This window comes from Thalassophryne amazonica, chromosome 9 (genome assembly GCF_902500255.1).
Source record: "Thalassophryne amazonica chromosome 9, fThaAma1.1, whole genome shotgun sequence".
NCBI classification, from domain to species: domain Eukaryota; kingdom Metazoa; phylum Chordata; class Actinopteri; order Batrachoidiformes; family Batrachoididae; genus Thalassophryne; species Thalassophryne amazonica.
This window is the reverse complement of record NC_047111.1, coordinates 6,734,116-6,748,031: the sequence shown is the minus strand read 5'-3', so window position 1 is coordinate 6,748,031 and position 13,916 is coordinate 6,734,116. Positions and strand designations below refer to the sequence as shown.

Genomic DNA, 13,916 nt, shown 5'->3' with positions numbered 1-13,916 from the left:
ATCCTGCACATTCCTGTTGTTCTGGTGAATGTCTATGCTCCAAACTTTGATAATGCCCAGTTTGCTGATAACCTTTTGAGGATGATCCCCTATTTAAATACACACCTTCTGATTTTTGGTGGTGATCTAAATTGTGGTATTGACCCTGTACTTGATAGAGCTGCCTCCAGCATAAAAACCCCCGTCTGCTATGGCCAATTCATTTTCATACTTCATAACCCATAACAGATAATAGCCAAATATTAATTTTTCTCGCATGTACAGTTTTATGCAAAAGTTTGGGCACCCCTGATAATTTTCATGATTTTCCTTTATAAATCATTGGTTGTCTAGATCAGAAATGTCAGTTAAATATGTCATATAGTAGACGAACACACTGATATTTGAGAAGTGAAATGAAATTTCTAGTATTTACAGAAAATGCGCAATAATTATTGAAACAAAATTAGGCAGGTGCATAAATTTGTATGGGGGGGATACAAAAAGCTATCTCAGAGATTTCAGCTGTCAGTTTCCACTGTGAGGAACATAGTGAGGAATTGGAAGACCACAGGCACAGTACTAGTTAAGGCTTGAAGTGGCAGGCCAAGAAAAATCTCAGATAAGCTGAAGCAAAGGATGGTGAGAACAGCCATAGTCAACCCACAGACCTGCTCCAAAGACCTACAACGTGATCTTGCTGCAGATAGTGTGTCTGTGCATCGTTCAACTATACAGTGCACTTTGCACATGGAGATACTGTAATGCCGAGGAAGCCTTTTCTGCATACATGCCACAAACAGTCGCTTGAGGTATGCTAAAGCACATTTGGACAAGCCAGCTTCATTTTGGAATAAGGTGCTGTGGACTGATGAAACTAAAATTGAGTTATTTGGACATAACAAGGACACAACATAATAAGGGGCGGTATGCATGGCTGATAAAGATCACAGCATTCCAAGAAAAACACTTACTACCTACAGTAAAATTTGGAGGTGGTTCCATCATGCTGTGGGGCTGTGTGGCCAGTGCAGGTACTGGGAATCTTGTTAAAATTGAGGGACACATGGATTCCAGTCAATGTCAGCAGATTTTTGAGAACAGTGTTCAAGAACCAGTGACAAAGTTGAAGTTACACCACGGCTGGATCTTTCAACAAGACAGCTACCCTAAGCACTGCTCAAAGTCTACTAAAGCATTCATGCAGAGGAACAAGTACAATGTTCTGGAATGAACATCTCAGTCCCCAGACCTGAATATTATTGAAAATCTGTGGTGTGAGTTTAAGCGGGCTGTCCATGCTTGGAAACCAATAAACTCAAGATGTTTTGTAAAGAAGAATTGTCCAAAATACCTTCAACCAGAAATCCAGACTCTCATTGGAAGCGATAGGAAGCATTTAGAGGCTGTTATTTCTGCAAGAGGAGGATCTACTAAATATTGATGTATTTTTTTCTGTTGGGGTGCCCAAATTTATGCACCTGCCTAATTTTGTTGAAAGAATTATTACACACTTTCTGTAAATCCTAGAAACTTCATTTCACTTCTCAAATATCACTGTGTTTGTCTGCTATATGATATATTTATAACCAAAATTGCTGATCCAAACCACCAATAATTTATAAAGGAAAACCATGGAAATCATCAGGGGTGCCCAAACTTTTGCATACAACTGTACATCACACATATTCTCTTATAGAATATATCTTTTAATTAATGGCTCTTTCATTTCAAAAATTCATAATTCCAAATATCTTCCAGTTGTCATCTCCACCAGGTCGTTATTGTAAGTAAGAATTTTTTTCTTAATAACTTACATGGTTAAATAAAGGTTAAATAAAAAATAAAAAATCTCAGATCATGCTCCTTTGGCTCTTGACATTGCCTTGTTCCCTCACCATACATCTTGACCTTCTTGGAGGTTAAACCCTTGTTACTCACTAACTCTACCTTGTGTGGGTGTATTTCATCATCTATTGATAACCTTTTAATTACTAATAAGTCTGATGCCATCTCGAACACTTTATTATGGGAAACTCTAAAGGCTTATCTTAGAGGCCAAATTATTTCTTATTTGTCTCACCTGTCCAGGTCCAGGAGAGCCAGACAAAAAGACCTTACTACAGAAATTTTAAAACTTGACGGTCAGTATGCCCAGAAACCTGCAGACATTTATATGCAATGTCTTAATTTGCAACTTGAGTTCAACTTGATCTTGATGAGAGAAGCTGAGCAGTTGTTCCTACAGTCTTGTGGTAACTGTTATGAATATGGTGATAAAGCTACTCTGTTATTGGCCCACCAACTCAGGCATCATATTGCTACCTGCCAAACTGTACAAATAAAAAATACATTGGATACTTTGATGTCTGACCCAACTGAAATTAATAGTTTCTAAATTATTTTATGCTACTCTTTACACATCAGAGTTGCCTCCCAGTTCTGAAAATATGCACCAATTCCTAGATGACCTAGAAATCCCAGCAGTTGATCATTTAAAAGCAGTAGAAGTTGATGCTCCTCTTAACCTGGAAGAGGTTTTATCCTTGAGTAAATCGTTACAGTCAGGCAAATCCCCTGGCCCTGATGGATTCCCTTCTGATTTTTTATAGAAGTTACTTTTGTCAGTTTTTGAGGAATCATTGGAGGCAAGCCTCCATTTCATTACTGCTCAAGGAAGGAGAAGATCCTACTTCCTGTGCTTCTTATAGACCCATTAGCCTCCTTAATGTAGATGTGAAAATTCAGGCCAAACTGTTAGCTTCCCGTATAGACGGAATCCTCCCTTCTAATTATATCAAATGAACAGACTGGTTTTATCAAAGGAAGGCATTCTTTTTTTAATATACACATCCTTTTTAATATACTGTACTTCAAACACCACAGTAATCTCCCTGAAGTGGTAATGTCATTGGATGCCAAAAAAAAGCATCTGATAGAGTAGAATGGGAGTATGTTTTCACAGTCCTGAAGTAATTTGGTTTTGGTGATAGATTTATTTGTCCCCCCCCCAAGCTTCTGGCTGTACTAATAATCTAAAATCCGACATGTCACACACATCAGAGCTTTACTTTTTGCTTTAGCAATAGACCCACTATCAATAAGTCTCAGAACCTCTTCCTTGTTCCAGGGTGTGACTCGTGGGAGTATAGAACACAGGGTTCCTTGGTACGTAAATTATGTACTTTCATATGTCACAAATCCAACTAGTCATTTAACATCTATTATGGCAGTACTCCAAAATTTTGGCTCTTTTTCTGGATATAGGCTTAACATATACAAATGTGAATGCTTGCCTATAAATGTAGCTGCACAGCGACTCAGACAAAGTGATCTTCCTTTCTGCCTGACTCATTCTGGTTTTAGGTATTTGGGAGTCCATGTAACTGGTTCACCTCAGGTTCTGCGGGCTGCAAATTATACCCCTTTATTGTCCAATATGAGGTCAGCTTTCAAATTTGGGCTAATTTACTAGTGTCGCTTTTAGGTAGGATTAATACAACCCCTGGCAAAAATTATGGAATCACCGGCCTCGGAGGATGTTCATTCAGTTATTTAATTTTGTAGAAAAAAAAGCAGATCACAGACATGACACAAAACTAAAGTCATTTCAAATGGCAACTTTCTGGCTTTAAGAAACACTATAAGAAATCAGGAAAAAAAGATTGTGGCAGTCAGTAACGGTTACTTTTTTAGACCAAGCAGAGGAAAAAAATATGGAATCACTCAATTCTGAGGAAAAAATTATGGAATCACCCTGTAAATTTTCATCCCCAAAACTAACACCTGCATCATATCAGATCTGCTCGTTAGTCTGCATCTAAAAAGGAGTGAACACACCTTGGAGAGCTGTTGCACCAAGTGGACTGACATGAATCATGGCTCCAACACGAGAGATGTCAATTGAAACAAAGGAGAGGATTATCAAACTCTTAAAAGAGAGTAAATCATCACGCAATGTTACAAAAGATGTTGGTTGTTCACAGTCAGCTGTGTCTAAACTCTGGACCAAATACAAACAACATGGGAAGGTTGTTAAAGGCAAACATACTGGTAGACCAAGGAAGACATCAAAGCATCAAGACAGAAAACTTAAAGCAATATGTCTCAAAAATCGAAAAATGTACAACAAAACAAATGAGGAACGAATAGGAGGAAACTGGAGTCAACGTCTGTGACTGAACTGTAAGAAACCGCCTAAAGGAAATGGGATTTACATACAGAAAAGCTACAATGGGCTAAGGAAAAGCAATTGTGGACTGTGGATGACTGGATGAAAGTCATATTCAGTGATGAATCTCGAATCTGCATTGGGCAAGGTGATGATGCTGGAACTTTTGTTTGGTGCCTTTCCAATGAGATTTATAAAGATGACTGCCTGAAGAGAACATGTAAATTTCCACAGTCATTGATGATATGGGGCTGCATGTCAGGTAAAGGCTCTGGGGAGATGGCTGTCATTACATCATCAATAAATGCACAAGTTTATGTTGATATTTTGGACAATTGAAAGGATGTTTGGGGATGATGAAATCATTTTTCAAGATGATAATGCATCTTGCCATAGAGCAAAAACTGCAAAAACATTCCTTGCAAAAAGACACATAGGGTCAATGTCATGGCATAGGGTCCAATGTCAATGAGCAGATCTGATTTGATGCAAGTGTTAATTTGGGGGATGAAAATTTACAGGGTGATTCAATATTTTTTTCCTCTGCTTGGTCTAAAAAAGTAACCGTTACTGACTGCCACAATCTTTTTTTTCTTGATTTCTTATAGTGTTTCTTAAAGCCAGAAAGTTGCCATTTGAAATGACTTTAGTTTTGTGTCATGTCTATGATCTGCTTTTTTTCTACAAAATTAAACAACTGAATGAACATCCTCTGAGGCCGGTGATTCCATAATTTTTGCCAGGGGTTGTATAGTGAAAATGAATGTTTTACCCTGGTTATACCTTTTTCAGTGTATTTCTCTGTTCTTACAAAAAACCTTTTTGTAAATCTATTGATCAAATGATTTCCTCCCAGGGTTCCTCACTCATTACTACAGAAATTTTGGCTTAGTGGAGCTCTGTCTTTACCTAATGTAATGTATTCTTATTGGGCAGCTAACATTCAAAAATACATTTATTGGTTAAAACATGCTGATACAGTTTGGTGTCAGTTAGAAGCTCAGTCGTGTTTGTCTATGTCTCTCCCTGCCTTATTATTTTCATCTCTCCCTGTGTCCCTGTCTCACTACACAGATAGTTGTTGTATTTATCGCTCTTAAAATATGGTATCAATTTCAACTTCACTTCAAATGTGTTTCTGCTTCTGTTCTTGGCCCATTATGTAATAATTGTTGTGTGGGCCGCTGAAGAGGAGGTACTGCTGGCCCACCATCACCAGAGGGCGCCCTGCCTGGAGTGCGGGCTCCAGGCACCAGAGGGCGCCGCCGCCTCACGGGAGCAGCCTCGGTGACAGCTGTCACCCATCACCTGAGACAGCTGACGGCAATCATCAGTGGGGTATATCAGCAGGACGGCATCTCCACCTCATTGCCGAGATATCGTTTCTACCAGAGAGGTAACATATCAAAGCCTACTGAGTACACAGTTTTGACTGAGCTAGTTATTGGTTTACTGTTCCAACGAGAGGTGGAGGTACCTTTCCTGCCGTTCGGAGTTCTGGGTGCAAACGCGCCCCCATCTAACTGTTCTTTTTCCCTCGCCAGCAGTACCAGGTCCGACACGCGGAGGCAGTGGCCACCTGGGAGTTCGGGACTTGGCGGCTCCAGTATTCCCGGGGTCCTGTGGCGGAGGAAGCCATGTGGTTCCGGTCTTACCTTGGAGAGGCGTCTCCTATCTTCGAGCCTGCCCACACGACACCTTTGTGTATTGACTTTTGTCCATTTCTGTAATTGGTTGTATTCGTTGTGCACATTCACAACAGTAAAGCGTTGTTATTTTGACTTACTCCATTGTCCGTTCATTTGCGCCCCCTGTTGTGGGTCCGTGTTCCTACACTTTCCCAACAATAATCACCTCTTTCCTCCTTCCTTCTTAGACACTACATTTCATCAATAGGTTAAGAAGGGCATTAAATGTTTGTCTTTTTAGGGATAATATCATTCTAATTTTACTGCTTTGTCTTTCTTATATATGGCCTGCCCTTATCTCATTTGTTTCTTTTTTTCTTTTTTTTCAAATTAGGCATTGTGCATCGATTATTTTTCAGCCCCTAAACATCCATGGAAGGACCTCTTTGAACTTATGCCCCATAAGAAAGCTCTTATATCGCGGATATCTAATCTTGCTCTCTCAATGGGCAATCATCCAGTCAATAAAACTATCTGTAATTGGGAACAAGAGTTAAGTCTGGAGTTCGGGAAGGTTTCTGGGAAAAGGCTGTTGATAGAATTCATATGTCAACATCTTGTACAGGACTTTCCTTTATTCAATTTTAAGTAGTATACAGGCTGCATTTATCACAGTCCAAATTATCCAGAATTTAGCCCAATGTTTCTGATCTGTGTGATAGATGTAACTCTTTTCCCTGTGATTTAAGTCATGTTTTTTTTTCCCCCAAATGTCAGTCATATTGGATTTTGCATTTTGATGTTATCTCTCATGTTCTTGGCGTCACTCTGGAGCCTTGTCTGCTGATCAATGTTTTTGGAGTTCCTGGAGTCCCCACTATGTCCCTTACTAACTCGCAGGTGGATGTAATTGCCTTTGCCTTATTGCTAGCACGTCGTAGAATTATATTATTTTGGAGGGCCTATGGTTGGTATATGGTGTTGGGTATTTGTGAAGGTTTGTGTTGCAGCACATTTCTATATTTTGATTGCACTTTCTTTGTTTGCACTTTGTTAGTGTTGTGCAGGTGTTTTGTCTTTTGATGAAAAAATGATAAATTAAAAAAAAAAGCTCATTGGATGTTTCTTGTGTTGTTTTTATCTTGCGTGGCAGTGGTCATGACGTGCGGTCATCGTGGTGTCACATACAAATCAGCCTTTGGAGAGCTGTTTGCTGATTCATATGCACAGGAGGTCATTTGGTGTGGGGCAGTAATTTCCATTTCTAGTGGTTACCAGCTATAGGCGAAAAAGGTTCCACTTCATTGTTCTTCACATTCATGTTTGTGATACACATCTTATATATTTATAGCTTGTAGTGACTAATAATCCTTATCTGTTTGATCTTGATATGCACAAGTCTGACTATAAATGAGTATCTTTTGATTGTGATTTGGTTTCCGTTGCTGATACTCTCCTTGGTTCGAGGTGAGGCAATGAATTCTCTCAGTGCTTGTTGAAAATAGGTTTGGGTGACAAACAAACAAATAAAAATTGTGAATGACTCACTTTATTTTTGCAGTGTGTGCCTGCATGTGTGTGGGTTGGGGTGGGGGGGCTCAGCATTACTTCATTACAAATAGGGGGTCTCTATGGAAAAAAAGCTGGGAACCATTGAACTAGTCATTTCTAGAATGTTATGCGGTTTTCCCCAGGTTTATGGAGACAAAGATGCTGATGGGTTCTACCGAGGGGAGTGCGCTGGTCGCCTGGGCTACGTGCCATGCAACATGGTGTCTGAGATCCAGGTGGAGGATGAGGAAACCCGGCAGCAGCTGCTGCATCAGGGCTTCCTGTCCACAGCAGCCTCCATGGAGAAGATTGGTACGTTATGCTGTAAATGGTTTATGTAGCAGTGACCTTAAATGCTCCAAATGACCAGCAGAATGCTTGTGTTGGCTTTGAGTGGTGGAGTGGTGGCCTTAACGTTCACGTTCACTTGTGACCACAGAGTACCTGATAACAGGAAAATCATAACCGTTCCTTTGCACAAGGTTCTTACTGTAATAGTAGACCAGTTATCTGTTGGCTGTCTAACTGCATTTTGAGATAATTGGACTTGGTTGATGTTTGCACTCCTGAGTTCAATTTAACTTAAATAGATTAATAAAATGTCTGCTGTTACGTCTGTGGGGTTGTCGGTGCGGCTTCTGTGGAATGATGGTAGGACTCCCTGATGTTAATTTACATGCAGGTGGGTGCTTCAAAACAGTGGGAATGGGTGTTTGGAAACAGTGGGGAAACACGCCAGTGCTGGATGTAACGTTACCTGGCAGAAAATGGTCATATGTGCACCAGGACAGTGCAGGCAGTAGCAGTGTTAAATAACACACAAATGTCACACAATAAATATTCAAGTCTGGGAATACGTGCGGGCACCACTCGTCTCCGCGTCCACCACACCACAGAGCCGTCCCAGGTCCAAGATGGCAACCACTACAATAAATATTCATGTTATGTTAAGTACAGCTAGTTTGTGTCTCATTTACTGTTATTAATAAATTGTTGTACAGCATCGCATACATAAAAAAAATTTGTGCTGTTGTCTAAAAGATGACCTCAGCATCAGTCATTGATAAGCTCATATCATCGACCACTAGTCCTCACCATTCACCAGTTGGTTCCGGTGTGCAGTTGAGTGCCTTACATGGGGGCACCCTGGCATTGATGCATGTGTGTAAATTGGTGAATATAAGGCATCATCGTAAAGCACGCTGAGCATCTTGATCCATTGCAATCGCGCCTTATAAATAGTCCTTTTAACTCTGATGCTACATGTGTCGTGTTCAAAGGTTTCAGAACCTGACCTCCCCTCCAGCTGGCCTACATCAGTTCTGAACCCAAAACTGTTTTGTTATCCACTTGTTAAGTGTGATGTAACGCATCATGTGATTTTCAACTTCTGGGTCCAAACAAAAAAGTCGTGCTGTCAGTAACATTGAGAACTGCACTGAGACGCTCTGATCAGGCTGCACTTAAACCGTTGCACACGGACAACAGCATTATCATCGCAACATAAAACTCTTTGTATATTGTGCCTAAAACTCTCCTGGATATATTAACTGGGTTTTTAGACATTGTTATTGCTTTTGTTTTATGTAAAAATGCCAGAAGCTCAGGTTGTTTCTCCATTATTTTCAGTGGGAGTTGCTGTGAGCTGCGATCGCTTCCTGTTCATGTCGTTCAGGGGGAAAGTGAAGTTTGCACTTTAACGTCCTGTTTATTGTCCTTTCCAACACTGTTTGTCCTCTTAGTTCCAGAGTATTATATATATATAAGATGTCTAAAATTCGGATGCATTTATTAAATTCCACGCAGGTTAAATGTAGCAGACACGGATCATTTGGAATATTTGTTTTAGCAAGTTTTCAGACAAAAATATGTTTCCAAACAAAAATATGGACCGAGCGACAGCTAGTATTTCAAAAAACCCGTATGTTGAGGTTCCACTACAATTGTCGACATTGTTTTGTTTGGACCCGGAAACAGATTTATCACGTGATGCGTTACGTCAGAGCTTAACAACAGGGTAACGACCAATGTTTAATTTCTGTAAGTAGCAAATATATCAATCAATCAATCAATTTTTTTTATATTGCGCCAAATCACAACAAACAGTTGCCCCAAGGCGCCTTATATTGTAAGGCAAGGCCATACAATAATTATGTAAAACCCCAACGGTCAAAACGATCCCCTGTGAGCAAGCACTTGGCTACAGTGGGAAGGAAAAACTCCCTTTTAACAGGAAGAAACCTCCAGCAGAACCAGGCTCAGGGAGGGGCAGTGTTCTGCTGGGACTGGTTGGGGCTGAGGGAGAGAACCAGGAAAAAGACATGCTGTGGAGGGGAGCAGAAATCGATCACTAATGATTAAATGCAGAGTGGTGCATACAGAGTAAAAAGAGAAAGAAACAGTGCATCATGGGAACCCCCCAGCAGTCTACGTCTATAGCAGCATAACTAAGGAATGGTTCAGGGTCACCTGATCCAGCCCTAACTATAAGCTTTAGCAAAAAGGAAAGTTTTAAGCTTAATCTTAAAAGTAGAGAGGGTGTCTGTCTCCCTGATCTGAATTGGGAGCTGGTTCCACAGGAGAGGAGCCTGAAAGCTGAAGGCTCTGCCTCCCATTCTACTCTTACAAACCCTAGGAACTACAAGTAAGCCTGCAGTCTGAGAGCGAAGCGCTCTATTGGGGTGATATGGTACTACGAGGTCCCTAAGATAAGATGGGACCTGATTATTCAAAACCTTATAAGTAAGAAGAAGAATTTTAAATTCTATTCTAGAATTAACAGGAAGCCAATGAAGAGAGGCCAATATGGGTGAGATATGCTCTCTCCTTCTAGTCCCCGTTAGTACTCTAGCTGCAGCATTTTGAATTAACTGAAGGCTTTTTAGGGAACTTTTAGGACAACCAGATAATAATGAATTACAATAGTCCAGCCTAGAGGAAATAAATGCATGAATTAGTTTTTCAGCATCACTCTGAGACAAGACCTTTCTAATTTTAGAGATATTGCGTAAATGCAAAAAAGCAGTCCTACATATTTGTTTAATATGCGCTTTGAATGACATATCCTGATCAAAAATGACTCCAAGATTTCTCACAGTATTACTAGAGGTCAGGGTAATGCCATCCAGAGTAAGGATCTGGTTAGACACCATGTTTCTAAGATTTGTGGGGCCAAGTACAATAACTTCAGTTTTATCTGAGTTTAAAAGCAGGAAATTAGAGGTCATCCATGTCTTTATGTCTGTAAGACAATCCTGCAGTTTAGCTAATTGGTGTGTGTCCTCTGGCTTCATGGATAGATAAAGCTGGGTATCATCTGCGTAACAATGAAAATTTAAGCAATACCGTCTAATAATACTGCCTAAGGGAAGCATGTATAAAGTGAATAAAATTGGTCCTAGCACAGAACCTTGTGGAACTCCATAATTAACTTTAGTCTGTGAAGAAGATTCCCCATTTACATGAACAAATTGTAATCTATTAGACAAATATGATTCAAACCACCGCAGCGCAGTGCCTTTAATACCTATGGCATGCTCTAATCTCTGTAATAAAATTTTATGGTCAACAGTATCAAAAGCAGCACTGAGGTCTAACAGAACAAGCACAGAGATGAGTCCACTGTCCGAGGCCATAAGAAGATCATTTGTAACCTTCACTAATGCTGTTTCTGTACTATGATGAATTCTAAAACCTGACTGAAACTCTTCAAATAGACCATTCCTCTGCAGATGATCAGTTAGCTGTTTTACAACTACCCTTTCAAGAATTTTTGAGAGAAAAGGAAGGTTGGAGATTGGCCTATAATTAGCTAAGATAGCTGGGTCAAGTGATGGCTTTTTAAGTAATGGTTTAATTACTGCCACCTTAAAAGCCTGTGGTACATAGCCAACTAACAAAGATAGATTGATCATATTTAAGATCGAAGCATTAAATAATGGTAGGGCTTCCTTGAGCAGCCTGGTAGGAATGGGGTCTAATAAACATGTTGATGGTTTGGATGAAGTAACTAATGAAAATAACTCAGACAGAACAATCGGAGAGAAAGAGTCTAACCAAATACCGGCATCACTGAAAGCAGCCAAAGATAACGATACGTCTTTGGGATGGTTATGAGTAATTTTTTCTCTAATAGTTAAAATTTTGTTAGCAAAGAAAGTCATGAAGTCATTACTAGTTAAAGTTAATGGAATACTGAGCTCAATAGAGCTCTGACTCTTTGTCAGCCTGGCTACAGTGCTGAAAAGAAACCTGGGATTGTTCTTATTTTCTTCAATTAGTGATGAGTAGAAAGATGTCCTAGCTTTACGGAGGGCTTTTTTATTGAGCAACAGACTCTTTTTCCAGGCTAAGTGAAGATCTTCTAAATTAGTGAGACGCCATTTCCTCTCCAACTTACGGGTTATCTGCTTTAAGCTACGAGTTTGTGAGTTATACCACGGAGTCAGGCACTTCTGATTTAAAGCTCTCTTTTTTAGAGGAGCTACAGCATCCAAAGTTGTCTTCAATGAGGATGTAAAACTATTGATGAGATACTCTATCTCACTTACAGAGTTTAGGTAGCTACTCTGCACTGTGTTGGTATATGGCATTAGAGAACATAAAGAAGGAATCATATCCTTAAACCTAGTTACAGCGCTTTCTGAAAGACTTCTAGTGTAATGAAACTTATTCCCCACTGCTGGGTAGTCCATCAGAGTAAATGTAAATGTTATTAAGAAATGATCAGACAGAAGGGAGTTTTCAGGGAATACGGTTAAGTCTTCTATTTCCATACCATAAGTCAGAACAAGATCTAAGATATGATTAAAGTGGTAGGTGGACTCATTTACTTTTTGAGCAAAGCCAATAGAGTCTAATAATAGATTAAATGCAGTGTTGAGGCTGTCATTCTCAGCATCTGTGTGGATGTTAAAATCGCCCACTATAATTATCTTATCTGAGCTAAGCACTAAGTCAGACAAAAGGTCTGAAAATTCACAGAGAAACTCACAGTAACGACCAGGTGGACGATAGATAATAACAAATAAAACTGGTTTTTGGGACTTCCAATTTGGATGGACAAGACTAAGAGTCAAGCTTTCAAATGAATTAAAGCTCTGTCTGGGTTTTTGATTAATTAATAAGCTGGAATGGAAGATTGCTGCTAATCCTCCGCCTCGGCCCGTGCTACGAGCATTCTGACAGTTAGTGTGACTCGGGGGTGTTGACTCATTTAAACTAACATATTCATCCTGCTGTAACCAGGTTTCTGTAAAGCAGAATAAATCAATATGTTGATCAGTTATTATATCATATATAATATAATATATATATATATATATATATATATATATATATATAAAATAAGAGCAAATATCCTGTTATACAGTAACAGATGTGCACCCCTGGGGTGTGTTTACAGCTCTGCTTGTACTATATTATGTCATCTGCAGTGCTGTTGAGCGGTACATCAACTGAGCCACTATGACGATTTGAAGTTTATAGGTAGTTTACAATTTGAAAATAGGTCAGATCATTTCATAGCAGAAACATCATTTAAAGGCCCTTGTTTACTCTTGCAAAGAGCCTGACCGATATGAATTTTTTGAGGCCGATGCCGATAACGATATTTGAATGAAAAAAAATGCAGATAATCGATAAATCGGCCAATTTGCCAATAGCCGATAAATCAGCCTATCAGCTGAATGTTTCAACCTCTTAGCCGTAATCGCAAATTTATTACAAACAACATCCTTATAAACTTACTTGTATGCTTTTGTCAGTCGATCAGTGCAGTGTGACGGCGAACTACGGGGGCCGGTGATGAACACATTTAAGCAGGGGTGTAAGCAGCTCTCAGTTGAATGGAGTCAGAGCTCCATCTACTGGACAAATGGTGCAAGGACATTTTACATTGCCGACACAAGTTTATTTCAGTAACTGTTCTGTTTATGAGAAATTATCGACATTCTATCGGCAAAATTTCGGCCGATAGTGAGAACTTGGAAAAGGGCTTATATCGGCCAATAATATCGACCGGCCAATATATCGGTCGGGCTCTACTCTTGCATTGCTGCGCGCTGCACACCTGTCTGCCCCAAACTCTGAATATTGGTCCCTAGTCACTATTGGTTCAGTCAATGCAAAGAAGAGAATTATGGGTACTGACACAGAGGCGTTGTAATGCACTAATGTGCACCCTTCTTTTTGTAACAGTGTGTCGTTTCAGCTGCAGGACGGGTTTGAATCTCAACAAAATAATGGAGAAATTTGAGGTATTCTCTGTTCACATTACATTAAGAAACAATAGATGAATTTCAGTAGACAGAAATAAAATGCAATACTTAAAAAAAAAGCCCACCTTCTACTTCTGAATGTCTTTTCCACTGTGCTTTCTGGTACTGCCCCGCCAGCGGTCAACAGAAAATAAGTAGACTGTGCAGTAGACTGTGCACTGTTCAAGCAGCGCAGAAATAAAACTTGGTTTGAATATTTAAATAAATAGTCTGTATTCTGGTATACTGCCAGATATTTACTGTGTACTACAAGTTTGCACACTGGCCCTGTTCAACACGTGCACTATAGATAAGGTCTGTTCTGTCTTC

General features: G+C 39.7%; 1 protein-coding gene across 2 annotated transcripts in view; it reads left to right on the top strand.

Annotated features, from left to right (window-relative positions):
• The window catches only part of LOC117516693 (RIMS-binding protein 2), a 192,111-nt gene that overhangs the window by 154,982 nt on the left and 23,213 nt on the right, over positions 1-13,916 (top strand). For both annotated transcript variants that reach the window (XM_034177534.1, XM_034177535.1), the window contains exon 24: positions 7,473-7,641. In XM_034177534.1, the coding sequence (XP_034033425.1) occupies positions 7,473-7,641 (169 nt within the window). The remainder of the gene's footprint in view (positions 1-7,472; positions 7,642-13,916) is intronic.